Source organism: Podarcis pityusensis, assembly GCF_964106645.2.
Source record: "Podarcis pityusensis genome assembly, chromosome: 1".
In the NCBI taxonomy this organism is placed as follows: domain Eukaryota; kingdom Metazoa; phylum Chordata; class Lepidosauria; order Squamata; family Lacertidae; genus Podarcis; species Podarcis pityusensis.
This window is the reverse complement of record NC_138028.1, coordinates 3,103,272-3,127,554: the sequence shown is the minus strand read 5'-3', so window position 1 is coordinate 3,127,554 and position 24,283 is coordinate 3,103,272. Positions and strand designations below refer to the sequence as shown.

The 24,283-nt window shown below is 49.1% G+C and overlaps 1 protein-coding gene across 1 annotated transcript; it reads right to left on the bottom strand.

The window, feature by feature from the left end:
- Positions 1-1,764: 1,764 nt before the first annotated feature.
- Positions 1,765-3,340, bottom strand: LOC308470183 (small ribosomal subunit protein uS14). The gene is made up of 3 exons (XM_080993444.1): positions 3,179-3,340; positions 2,206-2,305; positions 1,765-1,917 (listed from the first exon to the last, which is right to left on the bottom strand). The coding sequence occupies exons 1-3, from the start codon at positions 3,238-3,240 to the stop codon at positions 1,909-1,911; spliced, it is 171 nt and encodes a 56-aa protein (XP_080849570.1). The 5' UTR covers positions 3,241-3,340; the 3' UTR covers positions 1,765-1,908.
- Between the last annotated feature and the right edge of the window lie 20,943 nt (positions 3,341-24,283).

The window sequence follows — 24,283 nt, the reverse complement described above, 5'->3', positions numbered from 1 at the left end:
TCTAAAGGGGACATTAAATGTATGTTTGAAGATATCTAGTACACAAGACGAAAAACTAGAAGTATTTGTTGATGCGTACTGGGGAAGCTGTGTAGCTACCAGAAAATCTACAAGTGGAATGGTTATGATGTTTGCCAATTCCATAATTGGGTGGAGGTCAAAGAAACAAGGATTTGTTGCGACCTCATCCTGTGAGGCAGAATATGGGAGCCTGTCGCTAGCATGCAATGAAATCATGTGGTTTATACAGATACTAAAAGATCTAGATTGTAAAGTAGATTTGCCTATCCGAGTGTATGAAGATAGCCAATCGTACATTGCATTAGCGGGCTCAGAAATAATGAAATCCGCATCCAAACATATTGCTATCCGTCATGCGAATGTTAAGAGATTGTGTACAGAATGGGGTAATCAAACTGGAGTATTGTCAATCACAAAATAATATTGCTGATTTGTTTACCAAGTCTTTGCCAGCAACATGTCATAATGAATTGATGACAAAACTGGGTTTATGGAAATAGTGTATGTATGTATTGTTTCTGTTGGGGTTTTTCGCATTTAAGAAACAGAAGGGGTGTCACGGCTAAAATGGCCGCTGTTTCTTTAATGCGAATAAAGCTGGGTCAGCACGACTCAGCGGCCTGCAGCAGGTTGCATATATAAAGTGAGGAATGTGAGTTTGTGCTGAGGCTGGAGGTTGAGTTGGTTGGCTGGTGAATGCTGGTAGGGTTGTTGTGCGTCAGTCGCTTTTGCACAAAGACTTTGAAGAATAAAACTCTGCAAGGATATTCTCGTGGACTCTTTTGTGCCGACAAGGGTCCGAGGACCAGGCTGAAGAGACAAAGGGAGGTCAGAACCCTTTCCTTCTTTTTTTTCGCTTTTTACAAACACTGACACACTGTGGGTCTATGGTCAACTGGCATGCAAGCTCAGGCTACCCTTGGGGAACTGAGGGGTACAAGGTTGAAAAAGGAAGGACGAAATCATGCCAGTCAAGAAACTTTGCCACACAAAATGGCAGTCCCATGTGGGGAATGTTATCTATAGTGAAACTGCAAGTGGTTCCAACCTCTTTTGATGTAAAAACACCCACAACAAACCCCTTTAGATCATACAACAAATCTGCTTTGTAAAATTGGCAGCAATTATTTTTCAAAAGAGAAATATAATATAATGCACAAAACTTGGGAATTTAAACCTTCATTTAGATGGGACTGTGAAGTTGATTACGAACGTGACAACTTCCACCCCTGCCTGGAGAAAACAAGACTTTTGAAACGTATGTCCCACGCCCAACCTGACATTTTATAAACTTCTGCCGCACTTGCTGAGGTGACATCCATGCTGCATTGCAACTCTCCTGCTGAATAACCCAAGAGGAAGTGAGGAGCAAGGAGGGCAGGAGACACCGTGCTTCTGAATTCCATTTGCTGGAAACTGCAGGAAGGTCCTGCTGAAAGTATTCCCATAGGTGCCAGGTTGGCCACTGTGAGGATAGGGATGCTCCCACTAGCCTGAACCAGATGCAGGACTCTTTTATGTTGGTATGAGAAGCAACTGGGTACAAAAGAGTCAGGAAACGGAGGAGTCTCTCTGTAACTAAGACTCCTCTTCAGTTAGGCTCCTAACTCATACCATGGATATGGGCCATGACATGACATGGCCCCTTTTGGGTGCTGGATCCAACCCCTGCCATCTCCTTCTTCCCAAGCGCTATTTGCTCTGACTATAGAACTCTGTCAAATCACGAGCATCACATCAGAGTTTGAGAATCTGGGCAAACAAGTCCCTATTTTTTATTTTTCTGTACACAAAAGCATCTTATGCCTGGCAAGAGGGTCTCATCCGGCTGAAGCAGCTTCCATATTTGCCGTCCTCTTCAGGCCATCTCTGCGGGTGGACAGATGTTTAATCCAGCTGAAAAGTGGGAGAGAGAAGAGCGAAGAGTGTGACTTTCTCTTGGAGTTCCCCCAAACTGTGGCTTCTTCCTCTGGTCCTGTGACCGCCAGGACCCAGAGGCCCCTTTTTCTACTCTGGGGCATCTCTGCTCTTGGGAAGGAGCACAGGCTCCTCGCCCCTTCTGCCTGCCTTTTAGGCTCAGGGAAGCGCAAGGAGCAGGGCTGACGGCCCTCGCTGGCCTCTCTCCCTAGAGAAGCGCCCCCCCCGTCCCAGATCCCCTCCATCCTCCCTGCCCCCCCATCTCACCTTGATGAAGCCGATGTCCTTGGCGTACTGGCGGAAGCACTGGCGGCACATGTTGAGCCCGTACTTGCGGATCAGGCCGTGGCGGTTGGAGCAGACGCGGCTGGGGGGGGAAGAGAGAGGCCTGGGGGTTAGCTGGGGGGGAGCAGGAGGGACGGGGACCCCTCTTTCCTTCCCCCCTCGGAGGAAGCGCCCCCTCAGCCCCCCTCCCACAGTGGGGAATGGGGAGAGAAAGAGAGAGGCCCGTGGGTCAGGGGACCCCCCTCCCTATACTCCCCCCTCCCCTCAGAGGAAGCGTCCCCCTCCCAAGGGGGAGAGAAAGAGAGAGGCCTGGGGGTCAGCCGAGGAACCCCCCCCCACTCCCTCCTCTTCCCCTCGGAGGAGGCACCCCCTCCCATGGGGGAGAGAGAGGCCTGTGGGTCAGGGGGACGGGGACCCCCCATACTCCCCCCTCCCCCTCAGACCCCCCCGGGCTTGGCTGCCCTTTCCTCCCTCTCTTTCCCTCCCTGGGGCGCCTCATGGCGGCGGGGCTCCCTCCCTCACACGCGGCTGGGGGGGGGAGGAAGAGGCCTGTGGGTCAGCCGGGGGGCAGGAGGGACCCCCCCTCCCTATATTCCCTGCTCTTCCCCTCGGAGGAGGCGCCCCCTCAGACCCCCCCCGGGCTTGGCTGCCCTTTCCTCCCTGTTTCCCTCCCTGAGGCGCCTCATGGCGGCGGGGGCTGGGGGGGGGGGGAGGAAGAGGCCTGTGGGTCAGCCGGGGGGCAGGAGGAACCCCCCCACTCCCTTTAATCCCTCCTCTTCCCCTCGGAGGAGGCGCCCCCTCAGACCCCCCCCGGCTTGGCTGCCTTTCCTCCCTCTTTCCCTCCCTGAGGCGCCTCATGGCGGCGTTGCTCCTTCCCTCCCTCCCTCCCCCTTCCGCCCCCCCATCCTCCTCCCCCCCCACCGCCTCCCTCGCTCGCCCCCCGGCCCCCACCCACCAGGATCGGGATCCCTGGCCGAACTTCCTCGGGTGGCTCCAGTAGAGCTGCTGGTGCCCCATCTTGCTCGGCGCCTGGCGAGGAGGGAAAGGCCGCGCCCCAGTGCGCACGCGCTGGCGGAGGAAGAGCCTCTCCCGTCGTGCCCCGCGCCGGCCAGGCCCCGCCCCCTCCCCTGACGTCACGGCGCGCCGAGCCAAGAGCCTCTCTTCCCGCTCTCTCTGCAGCCGGCGCGCCTGGAGGAAGAGGCTCTCCCGTCGTGCCCCGCGCCCGCCCGAGCTCCGCCCCCTCTCTCTGACGCCGCGCCCCCGCCCGCCCGAGCCCCGCCCCCTCTCCCTGACGCCGCGCCCCCGCCCGCCTGCCCGAGCCCCGCCCCCCCTCCTCTGACGCCGCGCCCCCGCCCGCCTGCCCGAGCCCCGCCCCCCCTCCTCTGACGCCGCGCCCCCGCCCGCCCGCCCGAGCCCCGCCCCCTCCCCTGACGTCACGGCGCGCCGAGCCTCTCTTGCCGCTCTCTCTGCAGCCGGCGCGCCTGGAGGAAGAGCCTCTCCCGTCGTGCCCCGCGCCCGCCGAGCCCCGCCCCCTCTCCCTGACGCCGCGCCCCCGCCCGCCGAGCCCCGCCCCCTCTCCCTGACGCCGCGCCCCCGCCCGCCCACCCGAGCCCCGCCCCTCCCCCTGACGTCACGGCGCGCCGAGCGAGCCAAGAGCGTGTGCTGCCTGCCTCTCCGCAGCCGGGCGCGGTGGCGCGTGCCTGTAATCCAGCTACTCCTGGAGGCTGAGTCTGGCGGATCGCTTGAGCTCAGGAGTTCGGGGCTGCTGTGGGCTATGCCGATCGGGTGTCCGCACTAAGTTCGGCATCAATATGGCGAGCCCCGGGGAGCCGAGGCGCGCCAGGTTGCCCAAGGAGGGGTGAACCGGCCCAGGTCGGAGACGGAGCAGGTCAAAACTCCCGTGCCGATCAGTAGTGGGACCGCGCCTGTGAATAGCCGCTGCAGCCTTACCTGGGCAACACAGCGAGACCCAGACTCTTTTGCTCAGTGGAAGAGGAATCAGAATAATCAGAATAATAATATTATTATTAATAAGGGCAATTGGGAGAGAGAGAGAGGCGCTGCAGCCTTACCTGGGCAACACAGCGAGACCCAGACTCTTTTGCTCCTTGCAAGAGGAATCATAATAATAATCAGAATAATAATATTATTATTATTAATAAGGGCAATTGGGAGATAGAGGCGCTGCAGCCTCGCCGGGGCAACACAGCCAAACCCAGACTCTTTGGCTGAATTCAATGCAACAAAATAATAATAATGATACGTGCAATTCGGAGAGAGGCGCTGCAGAAAGAACAATATTAAATGCATTTATTCCATGAAGGGCAAATGAATAGACTCCATCAAGGGAACTCGCCCCCTGCCTTTGCCCCCCGGATAAGACAGAGGGTCCCCGGCCGCTTGCAGGAACTCCTCGGCCCGCAGGAAAAGCGACGGGCCCCGCGGGCGCGGAGATCTCGGGGAGGGAGCGGGCTGGGGACTGGGGGCCGGGAAAGGGAGTGGGGCGGCGGCTCGCAAGCCCCTTCTCTCCCCGCTGGGCGGCATTTCTGCAAAGAACTTCTCCGCTGACCGGACAGAGCCCAATGGGCTCCTGCGCTGCGCGACCGCCTCCTCCTGGCCAGAGCCAGGAAGTGCTTCTCAGGCCGCGCGCACTTCCCCCAGCCGCCAGCAGGGGTCAGCGCAGCAGCGCACCCGGACCGATGGGAAGAAAGATGCTTTTAGGATCTTTTAGCTGCAGAAACAGATAAGCCCTTCCAGAAGTGGAACCACCGGGTAAATGAGCAAGCTCAGCTTTATTTGGAAATGGGGGAAAACGTGATCCCCCACAATGTATATTCCGATTCCCGGATACGGTCCATTGAAGCTGCCCCTAAACTGGTTTGGGACTACAAGTCCCAACACTCCTGATCACCACCCTTGCACAACACAAAACACTGTTCTGTAGGTTCTGTTTTATTTTATTTGCTTTTTATCTTATATTTTGGAAATGTACAACTAGGTGGTTTTTTCCTTTAAATTTTTGGGGCCCCCAAGAGAGTGGGGCCTTAAGCTAGAGCTTGTTTAGGTAAAGGGACCCCTGACCATTAGGTCCAGTCGTGGCCGACTCTGGGCTTGCGGCGCTCATCTCGCTTTATTAGCAGAGGGAGCCGGCGTGCAGCTTCCGGGTCATGTGGCCAGCAGGACTAAGCCGCTTCTGGCGAACCAGAGCAGCACATGGAAATGCCGTTTACCTTCCTGCCGGAGTGGTACCTATTTATCTACTTGCACTTCATGCTTTCAAACTGCTAGGTTGTTTAGCTTATACAGTGGTACCTCGGCTTAAGTACTTAATTCGTTCCGGAGGTCCATTCTTAACCTGAAACTGTTCTTAACCTGAAGCACCACTTTAGCTAATGGGGCCTCCCGCTGCTGCCACATGATTTCTGTTCTCATCCTGAAGCAAAGTTCTTAACCCGAGGTAATATTTCTGGGTTAGCAGAGTCTGTAACCTGAAGCATCTGTAACCTGAAGTGTTTGTAACCCGAGGTACCACTGTACTTAAATCCGGCACTGTTTGGAATACAGTGGTACCTCAGGTCTTCAGGTCAGGATGAGAACAGAAATCACGCAGCTGCGGCAGGAGGCCCCATTAGCTAAAGTGGTGCTTCAGGTTAAGAACAGTTTTAGGTTAAGAACGGACCTCCAGAACGATTAAGTTCTTAACCCGAGGTACCACTGTATTGTCTACACTGACTGGTAGCAGCTCAGGGCTCTCCTGGTCCTTCTTGGAGATGATGGGAATTGAAGCAGGGACGTTTTGCATGGAAAATAGATGCTGTGCCTCTCAGCAAACCAATTAAAATGGTTTCACAAGCAACAATTTCTGAAAGAGTGTGCATATAAATGTATGATCACAGTGTGTGTGTGTGTGTGTGTGTGTATAATGTTTCACTTTTATTACAAATGCTATACAGTGGTACCTCGGGTTACAGACACTACAGGTTACATATGCTTCAAGTTACAGATTCCGCTAACCCAGAAATAGTACCTTGGGTTAAGAACTTTGCTTCAGGATGAGAACAGAAATCGTGCTCCGTTGGCGCAGCGGTAGCGGGAGGCCCCATTAGCTAAAGTGGTGCTTCAGGTTAAGAACAGTTTCAAGTTAAGAACGGACCTCTGGAACGAATTAAGTTCTTAACCCGAGGTACCACTGTACCCGTTTCTGAAAACCACAAGGGGGCGGGGGCCGTTGTTCTTGAGTCTTGCTTTGTGGGTTTCAGCCACTATGAAAACAGGATGCTGAACTAGCCATTGGCCTGATCAGGCTCTTCCTATGATTAGGAGGTCCATAGACACTGAAAAAATGAGTTACTTGGAGGCATTTGACAGAAGAAAGAGAAAGACCATCGCATTGCAGAGTTGGGACCCCAGGGAATGGTCCCCTATTCCAGCCCCTTGCAATGACTTCATCCAGGTGTTTGGGGAAACAGTACCAGGCGAAAGGGGTGGCAAGGGAATGAGGCATAGCTATCAACTTTTCCCTTTTCTTGCGAGGAATCCTATTTAGAATAAGGGAATTTCCCTTAAAAAATGGGAAATGTTGACAGCTCTGGAATGAGGTCGGAATCTTTGGAAGGAGCAGGAGACCTCGGAATAACTGGGGGTGGGGAAATGGAGCAGCCAAGGCCATAGCATGGATCCGACCTTCTAAAATCCCTTTGTTGTTGTTTTGTCATTTAGTCGTGTCTGACTCTTCGTGACCCCCTGGACCAGAGCATGCCAGGCACTCATGTCTTCCACTGCCTCCCGCAGTTTGGTCAAACTCATGCTGGTAGCTTCGAGAACACTGTCCCACCATCTCGTCCTCTGTCGTCCCCTTCTCCTTGTGCCCTCCATCTTTCCCAACATCCGGGTCTTTTCCAGGGAGTCTTCTCTTCTCAAGAGGTGGCCAAAGTCTTGGAGCCTCAGCTTCAGGATCTGTCCTTCCAGTGAGCACTCAGGGCTGATTTCCTTCAGAATGGAGAGGTTGGATCTTCTTGCAGTCCATGGGACTCTCAAGAGTCTCCTCCAGCACCATAATTCAAAAGCATCCATTCTTCGGCGATCAGCCTTCTTTATGGTCCAGCTCTCATTTCCATACATCACCACTGGGAAAATCATAGCTTTAACTATACAGACCTTTGTTGGCAAGGTGATGTCCCTTACCTGGCCCCATTTGCCCCCACCCCCTGATCAATAAAGCCTAGGCCCTGATCAATAAAGCCTAGGAGTAGTTCTGGGAGGTGCAAACATCCGCCCCCCCCCCGGCAGCATCTTAAACACTGTTTGGCCCTGGGATCTCGCACGCTCTGCGCTTTTGCGAATCGCTTTCAACAGCCGAATCAATATTCCGGGCAGGGTAATACAAACAGTAGGCTAATGGTCAAATCACTATTTTAATTTAAAACAGGAAAAGGAGACATCTATTATCTGTGGCAATAAATATTCTGCAGCCGCTGCGTGCTGGGTTAATAATCTCACGGACGCATATGTTGAACTGAAATTAAATGAGATCAAGTGAAGAGGGAGAGTTTTTTGCTTTGATCCTTCTGCCTGATTTCTGAAGGTAGGTGGCAGACTTGCCACGCGGCTGAGGAGGCTTTTTGGCACCAGCATTTGAGGGGGGCTTAAAAGGGGGGCTTAAAAGGCCAAGGCCTTTGGCCAAGGCACAGTCTGACCCCCTCCTTCGGTAATCCACATAGACCTCTAGCCCAGTGGTTGCCATTAATTTGATTTTGACTTGATTTTAGAATGAATTGATTTTAGAATGTATTTCAATTAATTGATTGTGATTTTATGTGTTACTTTTACTGTTGTTAGCCGCTCTGAGCCCGGCTTCTGCTGGGGAGGGCGGGATATAAATAAATTATTATTATTATTATTATTATTATTATTATTAAGTATATGGATGCTGCCCTTCTTTGGGGCTGCAAATGGGCAGCTTTGGGTTCAGTGAAGGGAGCCCTAATGATCAAGGCTCTGGAGCAATTCTCCTAGGAGGAAAGGATTCAAGGTTTGGGGCTTTGTAGTTTAGGGAATCAAAGAACTTTAGTGTTGGAAGGGACCCCGAGGGTCATCTAGTCCAACCCCCTGCAATGCAACAATCTCAGCTGAAGCTTCCATGACAGATGGCCATCTGACCTCTGCTTAAAAACCTCCAAGGAAGGAGGGTCCACGTGGGTGATGGAGGACATGGTTGAGGGACGCACATTAAATAAAAAGAACGTACTTTTTTCCACGTAGCTCAAAGTTAAACTGTGGAACTCTCTCCCACAAGAGGGAGTGATGGCCAGCAACTTGGATGCCTTCAAAAGAGGATGAGACAATTCATGGAGGTCTGGGCTCTTGAAGGCTAAGAAATAATAATAATAATAAATAATTTTATTTATACCCTGCCCTCCCCGGCCAGAGGGTGGCTTGTTTCCTGACTATCAAGATTCCTGATAATGTTTGCTGATTGCCTTATTCTTTTGAAATTCCTGAGTTCTGGCATCCATTGTCCCAGACCTCCCAATTTACAGGGTTTGCAAGTGAAAAGAACTATTGGGAAAGGTTTTCCCAAGATACTTTCTTCTACTGCAGAGAAAATATTTGGGGTCTTTTAAGAGGAGAAAGATGGCTTTGGGATCGCTTTGTGAATTAAAATAAAGTGTCTTTTTCCAGGGAATATTTCCTAATTTTTGAAGGGTGAAAGATTGGTTTTCTGGAGCATGTGTCCATTATGTGTGCACCATAACATTTGTGTAACACAATGCCTCATCCGTCTATGTTCTTTTTCAATTTCCTTTCCCTCTGATTTTGATATTTCATTCTGCGATCAGGCCTCCACCAAGCCACCCTTACGATTCCAGGAGGCGTGTATTATGAGCAGCAGGACTGGCAGAAGGTGCTAAATTCAGTCCTCGGCACCTGAAGTTAAGTGTATCATAAGTGTGGGAATGTTCAGGGAGGCAGGAGAGGATATATTGTTTATTAATATCCTTCCTAACTTGCGCTAGCAAGTTCTATAACTTAGCAGAGTTTACATTCCCCCTCTAAACGCACAGCTTCAAAAAAAGAAAGGGTCCCCGGATTCATTGAAAAAAAATCTGGTAACCAAACCTTCCTGCCCTTCGGCATAAGGTTTCAGGCAGGATCCAGCAATACAATCCTAACTCGGGTAAAAACAGGTAAAAAGGGATAATATAAGATCTAAACGGAACCCCAGCCATTGATCTGATCACTGCATTTTGGACTGGTGGACGTTTCTTTCTTTCTTTTTTAAAAAATAGTTTTAATTGAGAATTTTAACAGAACATATTATTTAAAAAAAATCTTCTTTTCATCCCCGCCCCCATTTTTCCCCCTCCTGCCTCCCCCAAAAGGACTGGTGGACGTTTCTGAATCGCCTCCAAGGGCAGCCCCATGTAGAGCGCATTGTAGTAGTCCAGTCTGGAGTTTTGCCAGAGCCTGAAATGTGAACCCAGCTTTGTGGTGACTGGAAGCAGGTTCTTTGAATCCAGCTTCTCCTGGATTGTCCAAAAGGCCTGCCTTCGCCCCACCTTCCCCCAAAATGTGCTGCCTTGTTGTGCCTGGAGAACCAACTGAGATAGTAGAATCGGAAAGTCCCCGGTTTGCTGCAACTTTGCAGCCGGGTCACGCCTTTCGGCAAAAATGTTTTTTTTTGTTTTGCTTTTGGGTTGTCACCAGACATCAGTGAGTCTTTAGTTCTCACGGGTTGTTTGAAAGGGTGTATTCATCCCCGACAACATTTATTTATGGCAGGCAAGAAAACCTACTTAAATCGCATCATTTCCATAACTGAATATTTATGGCAGCAGCGACTGGTTGCCGCTCCTTGATTAAACTGAAAACCCTTCACTCACTTTATATAAATGTTTACTTGTCGGGGACTAAAAATTGTCTTTAAACAAACTTGAAATCAAATTACGGTAGGATTTTTTTTTTTTTAATGGGGTGGGGGGCGTGTTTCCAAAAGGGACTGGTGGAAAAGAGCGTGCTCGATTATGTGCGTGCGAACTGGCCACTGAGCTGCAAATTATTTTCGTCACGCCGAGTGGATAGAGCCTCCACATCCAAGCGCAGTCTACATCCGAATGGCATGGGTCAGGTGAGCTGCGCTGCTTCTGGGCTTCTGGACACAAATAGGCTGGGAGCCTCAATGGCATCCCTATGGAGGCTTCACCTGGGGTAAAATACCTGGCTAGCCCCCCCCCCCCCGTAGCTATGGCCCTGGGTGAAGCAAGGCAATGGGCTTAATGTTGGGATACTGCCAGGGAGACAAAGTCCATCATGACTCCACGTCGTCTCCGGACGTCCATCGATCTCCCGTAGATACAGTATCAGCAATTAGCGACACGAGCTCCAGAAATAGCTTGCCACATTCCAGAGCTGATGCACGCTCTATCGGCAGATAATGCACAGCGAAAGATGCACTCAGGAGAGCATTATTTACAAGTTTATTCAGCGTTGGTCAGAACAAAGAAAAACATGACTGCCTGCTTCAGTGTCTCAGACGCAGAGAGAGAAACGAAAGCAAAGACACAACAGGAACATCCTGCTCCCTTTTAAGGTGGAACGGAAATATCCTAACAGGCTACACCTAGGGTAAAAAATCTGGCTAGCCCCCCCCACGTAGCTACGGCCCTGGGTGACGCAAGCCAATGGGCCTATAGAAAGCACTATTCAGAATAGCGGTTTGCACAACCCACTAAGTCAGGGGTCAGCAAACTTTTTCAGTAGGGGGCCGGTCCACTGTCCCTCAGACCTTGTGGGGGGCCGGACTATATTTTGGGAAAAAAACATTTGAACGAATTCCTATGCCCCACAAATAACCCAGAGATGCATTTTAAATAAAAGCACACCTCCTACTCATGTAAAAAACAGCATGCAGGCCCCACAAATAACCCAGAGATGCATTTTAAATAAAAGGACACGTTCTAAAAACACGCTGATTCCTGGACTGTCCGCGGGCCAGATTTAGAAGGCAATTGGGTCGGATCCAGCCCCCGGGCCTTAGTTTGCCTATCCATGCACTAAGTAATATAACCACACAATAAAATTCAAAACAGCAACCATTAATTGATTGCGCCCTTATTCAAAATCCCATTTATAGCTATAGGTTCCCAGAAAAAACTAACTTATAGGCACGAGTGTGTGACACACAGATATAAATATATGCTGGGATCTAATCTTCTAGCTAAAAAAAAAGAATCTACAGGAAAGATCATTGTGTGGAAATTGTTTTTACGCGTTCTTACTAATGAAACGATAAGGGCGAAGGAAAATCATAGCATAAAATATTTGTATATATGAGTACATGCACGAGCACCTATGCTAACGAATTTGTATGAGAATCAATAGCCGTTACCAATAATTGACTACATTGTGACAACTCAGAACCACAGATACAAACAAACTTGACTCAAGAAAATAGCTCTGAAAGCGATAAATTAAAGAATGAATCTAGCATCAGAACAGTGTAATTTGTACATTTACATTTGTAGGCCTTTTAGAAATATGTGGAATAGAAAAAGGTAACCAAGGACTATTAATGACTGTTAATTATTTCAGATTCCCTCCTTTCCTTTCCTTTCCTCTCTTCTATTTTCTGTTGCATCTGTCTTCTTTCTCCCTGCCAGCTGGTACCCATCGCATTTTCTTGTAATAAAATAATCAAATTAAAACACAATGAAGCCACAATTAAAATGACACTTGGAACCCATCAGACAATACAGTGGTACCTTGGTTCTCAAACGTCAAAACCCCGGAAGTAAGTGTTCTGATTTTCGAACGTTTTTCGGAAGCTGAACGTCCGATGCGGCTGTTGGCTATTGTTTCTGGGGCGCCTGCACCAATCAGAAGCTGTGCCTTGGTTTTTTAACATTTTGGAAGTCAAACGGACTTCTGGAACAGATTAAGTTTGGCGCTTTTGTTTTTGGTATTTATTTTGCGTTTTTGTTTTTGAGGCTTCTTCGGTCAATTTGTATTTGTGACTGTGTGGAACCCAGTTCAGCTACTGATTGATTGATTAACTGATTGATTGTGGGACCTCAGAAATGGATAAAAGCCCCCCATCCAAACAATGACTATAATCAGTGCAGGCCAATTCTGGATCCACACGTCCTTCCACAGTGGGGACATTGGTTTCTTGGCGGGAGTTTATCACGGTGTGGATTTGCCAAGTGTGCCTTCCTCTTAGCACGTTTTGCCCTTGCTTCCTGAGTTCGAGTGTCTTCAAAGCCCATGACACTTTTAGAAAAGGCTGTTCTCCAACTGGAGCACTCGCAGGCCAGTGTTTCCCAGTTGTCAGTGTTTATACTACTTTTTTTTTATAGATTTGCCTTGAGACAGTCTTTAAACCTCTTTTGTTGACCACCAGCATTACGCTTTCCATTTTTAAGTTCGGAATAGAGTAGTTGCTTTGGAAGACGAACATCAGGCATCCACACAACATGACCAGTCCAACAAAGTGGATGTTGAAGAATCATTGCTTTGACACAGGTTATCTTTGCATCTTCCAGTACACTGATATTAGTTCACCTGTCTTCCCAAGTGATGTGTAAATTTTTCTGGAGACACCATTGATGGAATCTTTCGAGGAGCTGGAGATGGTGTTTATAAGTGGTCCATGTTTCACAAGCATACAGTAAGGTTGGTAGTACAATAGCTTTGTAAACAAGCATTTTGGTTTCCCTGCGAATGCAGAGAACACTCTGCATAAATTCGGAGTTTCCTGTATAAGTATTCTTAGAAAGTCATTGGGGAGAAGAGGGCACTGCTCTGCCATCTTCAACCTGCACTCTGCCAGCTCCTAACTTACCTGTTCATGGCCAGTCTAGGAGTGGCCTTCCCTTTCTCCTCCGTAGCCGCCATGCTGCCCTTGCAGATTCAGGAAGGAGAAAACCGGAATTGGTTAGCTTTGGTGCTTCTAATTGCCTCTGTTTCCCCCTGCTGCTGGGCTCCCTGCCTTCTACCCTGTTAGTCCCAGAGGGCACAGCAACCACCTTTCAAATCAGAAGCAGTGAAGGCGGTGAAGGTCCTGTGTGAGTGTCTGGAGGTGGTTGGAGGATGGATGGCGGCTAATGGATTGAGGTTGAATCCTGACAAGACATAAGTACTGTTCCTAGGGGAGAGGGGGCGGGCAAGTGTGGGGAATTCCCTGGTCCTGAATGGGGCAACTGTGCCCCTGAAGGACCAGGTGTGCTGCCTGGGAGTCATTCTGGACTCACAGCTGTCCATGGAGGTGCAGGCCAATTCTGTGTCCAGGGCAGCTGTTTATCAGCTCCATCTGGTATGCAGGATGAGACCCTCCTGTCCGCGGACTGCCTCGCCAGAGTGGTGCATGCTCTAGTTATCTCCCGCTTGGACTACTGCAATGCGCTCTACGTGGGACTACCTTTGAAGGTGACCCAGAAACTACAACTAATCCAGAATGCGGCAGCTAGACTGGGGACTGGGAGCAGCTGCCGAGACCATATAACACTGGTCCTGAAATACCTACATTGGCTCCCAGTATGTTTCTGAGCAGAATTCAAAGTGTTGGTGCTGACCTTGAAAGCCCTAAAGGGCCTCGGTCCAGTATATCTGAAGGAGCGTCTCCACCCCCATCATTCCGCCCGGATACTGAGGTCCAGCGCCGAGGGCCTTCTGGCGGTTCCCTCACTGTGATAGGCTAAGCTACAGGGAACCAGGCAGAGGGCCTTCTCGGTAGTAGCACCTGCCCTGTGGAATGCCCTCCCACCAGATGTCAAAGAGATAAACAACTACCTGATGTTTAGAAGACATCTGAAGGCAGCCCTGTTTAGGGAAGTTTTTAATGTGTGACATTTTAATGTATTTTTAATCTTTGTTGGAAGCCGCCCAGAGTTGACTGGGGTAACCCAGCCAGATGGGCGGGGTACAAATAATAAAAGAGTCCCATGGACTGCAAGAAGATCAAACCTCTCCATTCTGAAGGAAATCAGCCCTGAGTGCTCACTGGAAGGACAGATCCTGAAGCTGAGGCTCCAAGACTTTGGCCACCTCCTGAGAAGAGAAGACTCCCTGGAAAAGACCCTGATGTTGGGAAAGATGGAGGGCACAAGGAGAAGGGGATGACAGAGGACGAGATGGTTGGACAGTGTTCTCGAAGCTACCAGCATGAGTTTGACCAAACTGCAGGAGGCAGTGTAAGACAGGAGGGCCTGGTGTGCTCTGGTCCAGGAGGTCACGAAGAGTCGGACACGACTAAATGACACAACAACATTACTATTATACCTCTGATCTTCTTCCAGTGACTTCTTGTGACTGGGAACCAGAGCTGAAGAAGGTGTTGCTGCTGTACTCAGGTTCTGCTTGGGGGCTTCTCATCGGGACCCCTGGGTGGCCACCATGAGGACAGGGTACAGGGCTAGATGGGCTCTTTGGCCTCATTCCACAAGGCACTGCTTGGGTTCTTCTGGGGGAAAGACGTCTCCTTCACGGATCACGTGTTATGGGCCGGCTTTGAGCTCCCGCAGCTCCAGAGTCAAGTGGGGTATGACGGATGCTTGTCTGAGCTGATTAGGAAGGCTCGTCTGACAGAACATTTGTTGGTTTAATTGCCTGCAGGAAGATTAATCTGACTCTGAAGGAGACATTTGGGGCTTCCAGGCTTATTGACTTGAAATATTGTTATTTGCTTGTTTTCGCTCACAAATCTCATTTGGAAGAGATTTAGGTGTCCCCCCCCCGAGCTTAATCTCCAGGTCACAGGTGGGCAACTCCTTGTCTGCATCCAGGTGGCTGACGTGATGGAGGAAGCTTTCGGAGGACTAAATCAGGAAAGATCAAAACCAGGCTTTCCCAACCTGGTGCCTTCCAGTTGTTTTGGTCCAGAGGCTGATTTAAATCGTTAGAGTGCTAGGTTTTGAGGACTGCTGGTACCAAGCGATGCACACATCAATTCTTGCAGTTCCCACATCTATAAGGTACTGATCTGTTATCAATAATTATGTTCCAAATCATCGTGTTCTAAATAATAGTTGCAAAATTGCAATCTGAATGCAGCTGCAATATATTGATTAGCGTTCAGAAAACCAAGAAGATATATCACCCTTCTTGTGAACATTGGCTGCCCCAATAGAGCCCATAAGGCTTGAAGTTGCATGAAGTCTTCCTGGGATGGGATGGTCCTTTCTGAAGAATCAAGGAGGGACCACGAACTGCAGCACAAGAAACACAGACATCCTGGCTAGCAGCCACTGAAAGTCTTGCCTTCTATGAATTTGTACAAGTAGCCCAGGCATCATCGCACTCAGAAAGTACAGTACATATGTCAAGTTGCTGAAAACTCTGCATTAAAGATTCCTGCAGAGTCTCCAGTCTTCTAGATTATCAACAGATGCATCTTTTTCTTTTTTTAAAAAGAACACTTGGCAAATGCATTCATCACCATCACGATTTTACACACTGCCATTGGCGAAGCAGCCGGATGCTGTGAGGAAGGTTTCAGGGACACGGTTCAGGTTCGAAAGGAGGAGCTGAAATCTGCCTCTGTTGCCCCAGTCTAAAGTGCTTTGTATTTTTCTTAGAATCCTAGAATTGCAGATTTGGAAGGGACCCAGGGGTCATCTAGTCCAACCCCCTGCAGTTCAGGAATCTCAGCTAAAGCTTCCATGACAGATGGTCATCCAGCCTCTTCTTTAAAAGCTTTAAGGGCAGAGGACCAGCAGTGAAAGCCAAATTTGATTACTTTAAAAAAGAAAGAACTACCACAAAGAAGAAAAGCCTGCTAGAATCAAATAGCCTTTATTAACGAATGAAAACCAGCGAGGAAGGAGGCCATTTGTCATATGGCAGGATTTTTTTTTAGACACCCCATATATGATTTAAAAATAAATAAATAAATGGCCTGCGATGCTCATAAGTGCACGCTGCAATTTCCTGTATGTAGAAGAGCAGAGCAAGAGATTCCAGTTAACTGTTAATATTTCTAATGGCATTAATTGCGAATGTTTCAGAGGGGGAGGAAGGGAGAAGCCATATTTCAGGATTATAAAGAACCAGAAAGTTGTTATATTCCTTTTATAGGAGTGGGCTGGTTACAGATATCCTCTATTAGCGTTTCCTGGGCCAAGGCAGCGAGGACGCAACTTTCATCCGCAATGAGCCAATTTCTCCTTCATCGTGGTGACATGCCGGTTTGAAAGCGAGATCCTGTACCGTTACGAAAACCAGAGCAAGCCTCCTTCCCAACCTTGGCATTAACCACCTTGATCCATAATTTATGGGTTAGCGGTCGGCTTGTCATTTCTGACGGAAAGTTGAATAAAGTGGAACAGATTAGATCACAGCTCGTATCTGTTGGGTTGAGCACAGTGCGGTGCTGAGGACTGCCAGCCGACAGAGGAATTTTCCGAGGAAATAGGTAATCACTTGCTTTTCAACAGAACCGCCTTGTCCCTTCTCTTGCATTCTGAGAAAGGCATTTGGATGCTATTTCTGCATAGAGAAAGAGCTTTGTTTCTCTTGCTCCAGAGGGAAGGACCCAAACGGATGGGTTCAAATGGCAAGGAAGGAGATTCTGACTCAACAGCAGGAAGAATCTTAGAAATGTACCATTGGAAGGGACCCCGAGGGTCATCCAGTCCAACCCGCTGCCATGACACCGAGAGCATGGTGTTGGAACACGCCTGGGGGGGCACCCACAGCCCCCGGACTGAGACAAACCTCTCCGGGCATCTTCCTTGGGGAGCGTGGCACAGGACGTTCATAAATCTTCAGTCCTGGCATGCAGCAGCGACACATATCCAGAGATATATGCACATTCAAATAGCAGAGTAAAGCAGGAACGCTGTGGCTCTGAGGTGTGGCATTCTAAGTAATTTATTAAGCAATATATACAGGACAAAGCGGGATGTGGGTGGCGCTGTGGGTTAAACCACAGAGCCTAGGACTTGCTGATCAGAAGGTCGGCGGTTCAAATCCTCGTGACGGGGTGAGCTCCTGTTGCTCAGTCCCTGCTCCTGCCAACCTAGCAGTTCGAAAGCACGTCAAAGTGCAAGTAGATAAATAGATACCGCTCCGGCGGGAAGGTAAATGGCCTTTCTGTGCGCTGCTCTGGTTCGCCAGAAGTGGCTTAGTCATGCTGGCCACATGACCTGGAAGCTGTATGCCGGCTCCCTCGGCTGATAAAGCGAGATGAGCACCACAAACCCAGAGTCGGCCACGACTGGACCTAATGGTCAGGGGTCCCTTTACCTTTACCTTTACAGGACAAAGCAATCATGGCGGCCTCTCACATCTTCTGCGAGAGAGAGAGAGAGAGCAAAGTATAAAAGTACAATACAGCGGAAGAGATAAGACTGGCTTCCATTCTAACGCTTTCCAAGCATGGAATGTAAACACAGACGTGATGATGAAGATAATAATAATAATAATAATAATAATAATAATAATAATAATAATTTATTATTTGTACCTCGCCCATCTGGCTGGGTTTCCCCAGCCACGCTGGGCGGCTTTCAACAAAGATTACAAATACATTAAAATGTCACACATTAAAAACTTCCCTAAACAGGGCTGCCTTCAGATGTCTTCTAAATGTCAGGTACTTGTTTATCTCTTTGACATCTGATGGGAGGGGGTTCCACAGGGCGGGTGCCACTACCGAGAAGGCCCTCTGCCTGGTTCCCTTTAGCTTTGCTTTTCGCAGGGAGGGAACCGCCAGAATGCCCTCGGTGCTGGACCTCAGTGTCTGGGTAGAATGATGGTGGTGGAGACGCTCCTTCAGATATCCTGGGCCGAGGCCGTTTAGGGCTTTCAAGGTCAGCACCAACACTTTGAATTGTGCTTGGAAACGTACGGGGAGGCAATGTAGGTCTTTCAAGACCAATGTTATGTGGTCTCCAGCACATCCAGCAACGAGAGAATGAAATATGCTGATACGTAGTAGTGTCAGGAGGCGCAGAGAACCGTTCAGAGTCAGGGGCCGAACTAGGGTTCAAAAGGGAGCCAGGCCCAGCTGCTTTTGAGCAGGCAGCCCTGGCCTTTATTTGTCACCTGCGTGAAGTGTGTGCCCAGGAAACATCTCTTTCCGGGCAGATGTTCCACAGAAAGAGGAAAAAGGGTTCCTTTCCCCATCCGCAGCGTCCAGAGCAGATTGATTTATGATTTTTACCAAGCATGGGCAAGTAAGGGAGTCCTGCTGATATGGACTCCGGGAGATGAGACGTTATTCATCATAATTAAGGCGCCCGAGCTGCTGGTCGGATGCCTGGCTAAGTGATTATACAATTGAGTCAGGAAGCTGTCTCTGCAGCTACTGCAACTCCAGAAATGGTTGGGACGCAGTGCCTGAATACATGAAGCCAGATGGGATGCAAGGATTGGAGCAGCGAGACTTGGGAGTGGTGATGGTATTGGGATACTGCCAGGGAGACAGAGTCCATCATGCCTCCACGTCGATTCCGGACGATCCAGCGATCTCCCGTAGATACAGTATCAGTCAATTAGCGACACAAGCCTCAGAAACAGCTCCCACATTCCAGGGCTTGTGCACGCTCTTTCAGCAGAGTTCGCACAACGAAAGATGCACTCAGGAGAGCATTATTTACAACTTTATTCAGCGTTGGTCAGAACAAAGAAAAAACATGACTGCCTGTCTGCGTGTGGAGGCACAGAGAGAGAACAAAAGCTATATACAAAAACAGAAACATCCTGTGAACAGGAAATACGCAGGCTGGGACACAACAACCTGCTCCCTTTTTAAGGTGGAATGGAAATATCCTAACAGATGGAAGCCAGCATAGAAGCACTGCAGGCTTGTCTTTCCGCGCAAAGGTGCCTCACACGGACAGGAAATTCTGGGACATCTTGGGAGGCAAAATGGAAAATGCTGCCTCCCTACTGCTGCCTCATCCTCTGCAGGGTGTACTGGGCCCGGGGGTAACCCGTGAAGCGCAGTCCAGGACCGGTCCAGAATCCAAAGGTTCCACTAGGAGTCAGTCCAACAGGGCCAAGGCAGGACACGAGGCAGGAAACCAGGCAAGGACAGGTATAGGATCTCAGGCAGCATCTAGCACACAGCAATGTTACTCCCGTAACCTGGGGTGGGGTCCAACAACCTTTTATCTTTGTCGGGGTAGTGGACGGTCCTGATCCCCCAGTGACTCACCTCCCTGTTTTGCCTGAAGGCAAGCACTCCTCTTGCGAGTACTCAGGTCTCTCCTTCTCTCAGACCTCAGTCTCTGCAGCTCAGGAGATGTCAGTGGGTTACTAGACCCAGAGGCCGCCTCAGCCTCCCCTGACCCAACCGGTAGTGGAGCAGCTGTAAGTGATGGCCCAGCTGGAGGCAACGAGGTCATCCCCACATCTGGAGCCAGGGCAGGATCAGGCCCCTGACTCGGCCCAGCTGGTGTTTGTTGCAGGGGAACCTGTGCACACTGGGACTCTTCAGGATCAGGCCCCAGACTTGGTTCGGATGATGCCTCAGGCAAAGGATCCGGTGCGGACTGAGACTCCTCTGGTTCCGAGTCCGAGCCCGAGTCCCAGGCCATCACAGTGGGAATGTTCAGGGGGGCAGTAGAGGTTATATTGTTTATTGATATCCTTCTTATCTTGCGCTAGCAAGTCCCTTTACTTAGCAGAGTGCATTACCCTTTACACAGCGCTGGTTGCAGGCTCGTGTGAGCCTCTCACTATTATACAATTCAATCTGTCTCAGACTGAATTGTACATTCTTGTTAAATTCCCTTGAAGCCCTCTTAAAAGAATAAAGACGCCACCATGTTATTCAAAGATAATAAAAGAAGTTTACTCACATCAGTTCACAGTTGGATTCCTGAAGGCAGACTTAGTCACAAACATGTACATGTGGATCTACCCCATATGGGGGAATACTCCCAGTGCTTCTGCTAGCTGAGAGCTAGCAGAGCGGTCCTAGCTAGAAGCTGGTCAAACAAAGAAGGAAGTCAAAGAGAGAGAGAGATGTGTGCTGTATGACTCGTCCTTTTGTTACTTGGACAGGTAAGGTCACACCCACCTTCTATCACATGCAAAGGAAGGATGTTCCAGCCAGGAGGAACAGGAAGTTTTGACTGGCTGGACCAAAAATTCCCTCACATGTCTTCTCTAGCATTACAAGGAATGTTGTACTTAACCGCTTTTCATAGAGCACATCCCACAAGAACATCCTCTGAGTGTGCACACACGACATTGTCATCAGTATACTGAAGCTCTATGACGGAAGTTACTGTATCCTTAATAGGCCTAGTTTAGCCAGGTTGTTTTTGCATAGGCTAGCCTAGGAATTCCTCTGCAGCTTGTCTTCTCCCTTCATACCCCAAATAATCAGAATCCTACAATTTATTAATTTCTAGGGGTTAGGGGTGTCCCCCCCTTAAATCTATAACACCATATATGTTTATATCCCCTTGCTTTGATAAAAGCTAATTGGATACTAGACACAAGATTTTTAAGAAATGTGGACTAAAGTTGCTTCTGGGCCCCTCTGGGATTAGGGACCCTGACATTTAAGCCTTGTTAGCTGCAAAGGAGATCTGCCCTGGAGTAAGAGACATTGTCAAAGTTCAAGGACTCCCTCCAGCCGAGAGAACGTATCTCAAGGAGGACATGGAGCTGTGCCAGTGAAGGGCAATGGTCTTTGGGGATGGAGGGGGGGAGGGTATGGCCAAGGGAAAGTCCTGGGGGCCAGGGATACAGACTGTCAGTATCTACAGCTCACAGGCAGAGGTACCTGGCCTCCCCCGAGGCAATTGAGCGAGATACTGGATGACCTCTCCGCTGCTTCTCCCGGCAGGCTAGGTCATAAACCGGCGATTTCCCTCCTTAGATGTGAGGAAAACACACCCTCTGCTTCTCTCTGCTTCTCTCCCTCCCTGCATTCTCCCCAGGGAGGGGAAATGAGACAGACAGGAGTCCTTTCTACATGTTTTATTCCTGTCACTCAACAGTACATAGAAATGTGACTGTTCCCTTCAGACTCCATCAGAAGAGTCACACACTCCTCCCCTGTACTTCCAGCACAGGTCATATGACACACTGAGCTAACATCCGGTGCTCAGTACAGAGAATAGGCTCCACCTTTTCTCCAACAGTACATCTGCACTGTTTTGCATTCCAGCCATCTGGAGCTAGCTTTTGCCTTGGTGCTTTTTCCCAACATCCTCCCCCAAAAGCATCAATTGGCAAAACATTATCCAGAGAAGAGAACAAACAGTTGTTATACATATAACAGTCCCCTGTTGTTTCAGTTCCACCCTTGGAACTCCCCACCACTGGTTTCACCAGTGTACCTCTCTGGTTGTCTGGCTTCCAAGGAATGAGTGCTTCTGCATTACCTTGGCTAGCTACCCTCTGTTGTGTCTTTGTCTCTGACTTAAACACTGCTTCAACCTGCTTTGAGTTGTTAACAATAGCAACACATGCAACAGCTAAGTTAGCAAACTCTTTTGAGTACCTCTTTGGTGGTACACCCTTTGTAACTCTCTCAGACCTGCGTATGAGGTTCTGATCCTCTGTGCGCACTGGTTCAACCTTTGGACTCTGTTGAGAACCAGTAGCAACCAGTGGTTCTTCCTTCATCTGTGAAGGTCTATCCATTGTGTGAGATTTCCTCTCAATGACTGTTACAACTGAACTCTCTGAGCTAGTACTGTCACTCTCAGTACCACTGTAATCTGTGACATCAGAAAAATCATCATCATCTGAATCGTTTCCTGTGGGAAATGTGTGTTCTACAACCCGCTCTTGCTCTGGAGCACTCTCTAGGAACTTTGTGAGAATCACCTGACCAGATTCAGACAAAATTACTCTGTAGAGACCCTTTTCATATCCCACAAAAATGCCTCTGGCATTCTTTACTCCACCTGGAGCTTCTGTTCTCACATGAGATCCGAAAACCTTAAAATAGGCAACAGAAGGTTTTCTATTGAACAGCTTCTCAAAAGGAGAACATCCCAACTCTGTTGAGACCTTTCTCAACCACACATGAAGATAGGACGCTAGCGATTCGGCCCAATATTCATGTGGCAAATGTGAACTCAGCAATTGCGCATTCATCCCCTTTTGCAATTCTTTGTTCACTCTAACACAGACCCCCCTGTTCCACGCTTCTTGCGAAACTGCAACTTTGTGGTCTATCCCTTTTCCATCCAGGAACTTCTGAAACTTCTGTAACAGAAAAACTTGCTTGTGATCTGTGAAAAGACAATCAATGTTAGCATCATGCATATTTTTAACCTTGTCACAAAACTCCTGAAACTTTTCTAAAGTTTCTTGCGGTTTCTCCATCATATAAACCCAAGAATAATTAGTGAAACAATCCACACACAAAAGGTAATACTTTGCACTGCCTCTAGATGGTTCTAGAGGACCAATCACATCAGCATACACCCGCTGAAATGCTCTGTCGACCTTCTTGGTCTTGGTCACCTTCCTGGTGCTCACACTGGTCACACCTGCAAGAGAGATTTCGTTAGAAACAGAAGAATTACATTTCATGTAATCACTTTGATCAAAAGTCAACAAATACAGTCCATCTTTCTCTCTGGCAGTAAGAAACAGTTCTCCATCTTTGTAGATCTTGCAGCTTTAAGCATCATAGGACAGTTTCAGTCCTTTCTTTGCAATCTGCGACACGCTCAGCAGATTAAATCTCAGTTCTGGAACCAGGTAAACATCACTTATAGTCAAGTTCAGACTCTCAAGATACACAGTCCCAATTCCAGTCGCTTCCAACTCCTGACCGTTGGGCTGTTTCACAGTGAAGCTTTGCTTCCTCAACGTCGAAAATAGTCCTCTGTGCGGGCACATATGAACCGTTACGCCCGTGTCAATTATGAATGCGTTCCCAACATCTGGCGTGGTTCCTTTCGCCATCATAGCCTTTGCAGGTTTCACCTGGCACTTGGAACGGCTTTTGCCTGACGCCTCAGGCTTCGTAGAGCTGCTCTTTGCTCTTCTTGACTGGCGCGGCTTCTTACAGTTTCGCTGTAGATGCCCAGTCTGTCCACAATTGTAGCATCGGACAGCACTCAATGCTACTCCATGCTTCCCAGTAGCATCATCAGTGGGGGAATTAGAACTCTGTTCTTCCCTCCCCCTGTCAGCAACACCCATTGCACCTTGTTCAGGAACACCAACAGTTCCAACAGCCACAGTTCCTGCACTCTCCCCTCTGGGGTCAAAGCTCTCCTCAGCTTTCATTGAGCTCTTAGGAACTTGGCCAGCATCATCTTGGCTCACCCCTTCTGGGGTAGTTATTCATCCAGACCCTGATGAATAACTGTCTCTGGTCAGGGGAGATGAGTTAGGCAAGTCTCCCCCCTTCTTGGCATCCATTTTGAATCCAAGCCTCCAGCTCACACTGTCAAACAAACTGTAAAATCCAACAGTTGTTTTTTCCTTTCTCACGCAGCAAACTGCAAGTTGTTTACGGTCTTTTGCACCTGGCAGCTAAACTCTGGCTGCTATGAAAGTCCCTTCCAAGGGCACGTAAACTTGTAGCCAAAACATTCTCTGATTTTGTTTCGCTTTCCTCAAGCTTCATAATCACAGTCCAGCCCCTTTTCCAGTAACTTTCCAACTTTCTGTTACTTAGCAACAATGCATTTCAATAGGACAGTTTATCAACCACAAGAATTTGTGGAATGCAGGCTTCAGCCTCTGAGCTGCAGGCCTCTTCCTCTCGGAGCTTTCTTTTTCCAAGACGCAGCTCCCCGTGAACCAGTGAATTAATCGAACTGCGTTCACACTTTTAGCCCGAAATGCAGCATACCTTGAACTTTGTTGCTCTGGAAAACATCTCTTCTTTCCACCAGCTGTCTGTTGAGCCTCTGGCTTTTCTCAGACGCTTGCCTTCTTCCTTGGAGCAGAGGAGGACAATCCACCAGCCTCTCATGCAGATGTCCGATGAATCGCAACCATCCGAAGGCTGCCATATGTCAGTATCTACAGCTCACAGGCAGAGGTACCTGGCCTCCCCCGAGGCAATTGAGCGAGATACTGGATGACCTCTCCGCTGCTTCTCCCGGCAGGCTAGGTCATAAACCGGCGATTT

Bases quoted from the DNA above. Each gene is read 5' to 3' on its own strand.
- LOC308470183 (XM_080993444.1), bottom strand. From the start codon at position 3,240: ATGGGGCACCAGCAGCTCTACTGGAGCCACCCGAGGAAGTTCGGCCAG. The intron at 2,306-3,178 runs GTGGGTGGGGGC...TTCCCCCCCCAG, and splicing joins GGCCAGGGATCCCGATCCTG to CCGCGTCTGCTCCAACCGCC.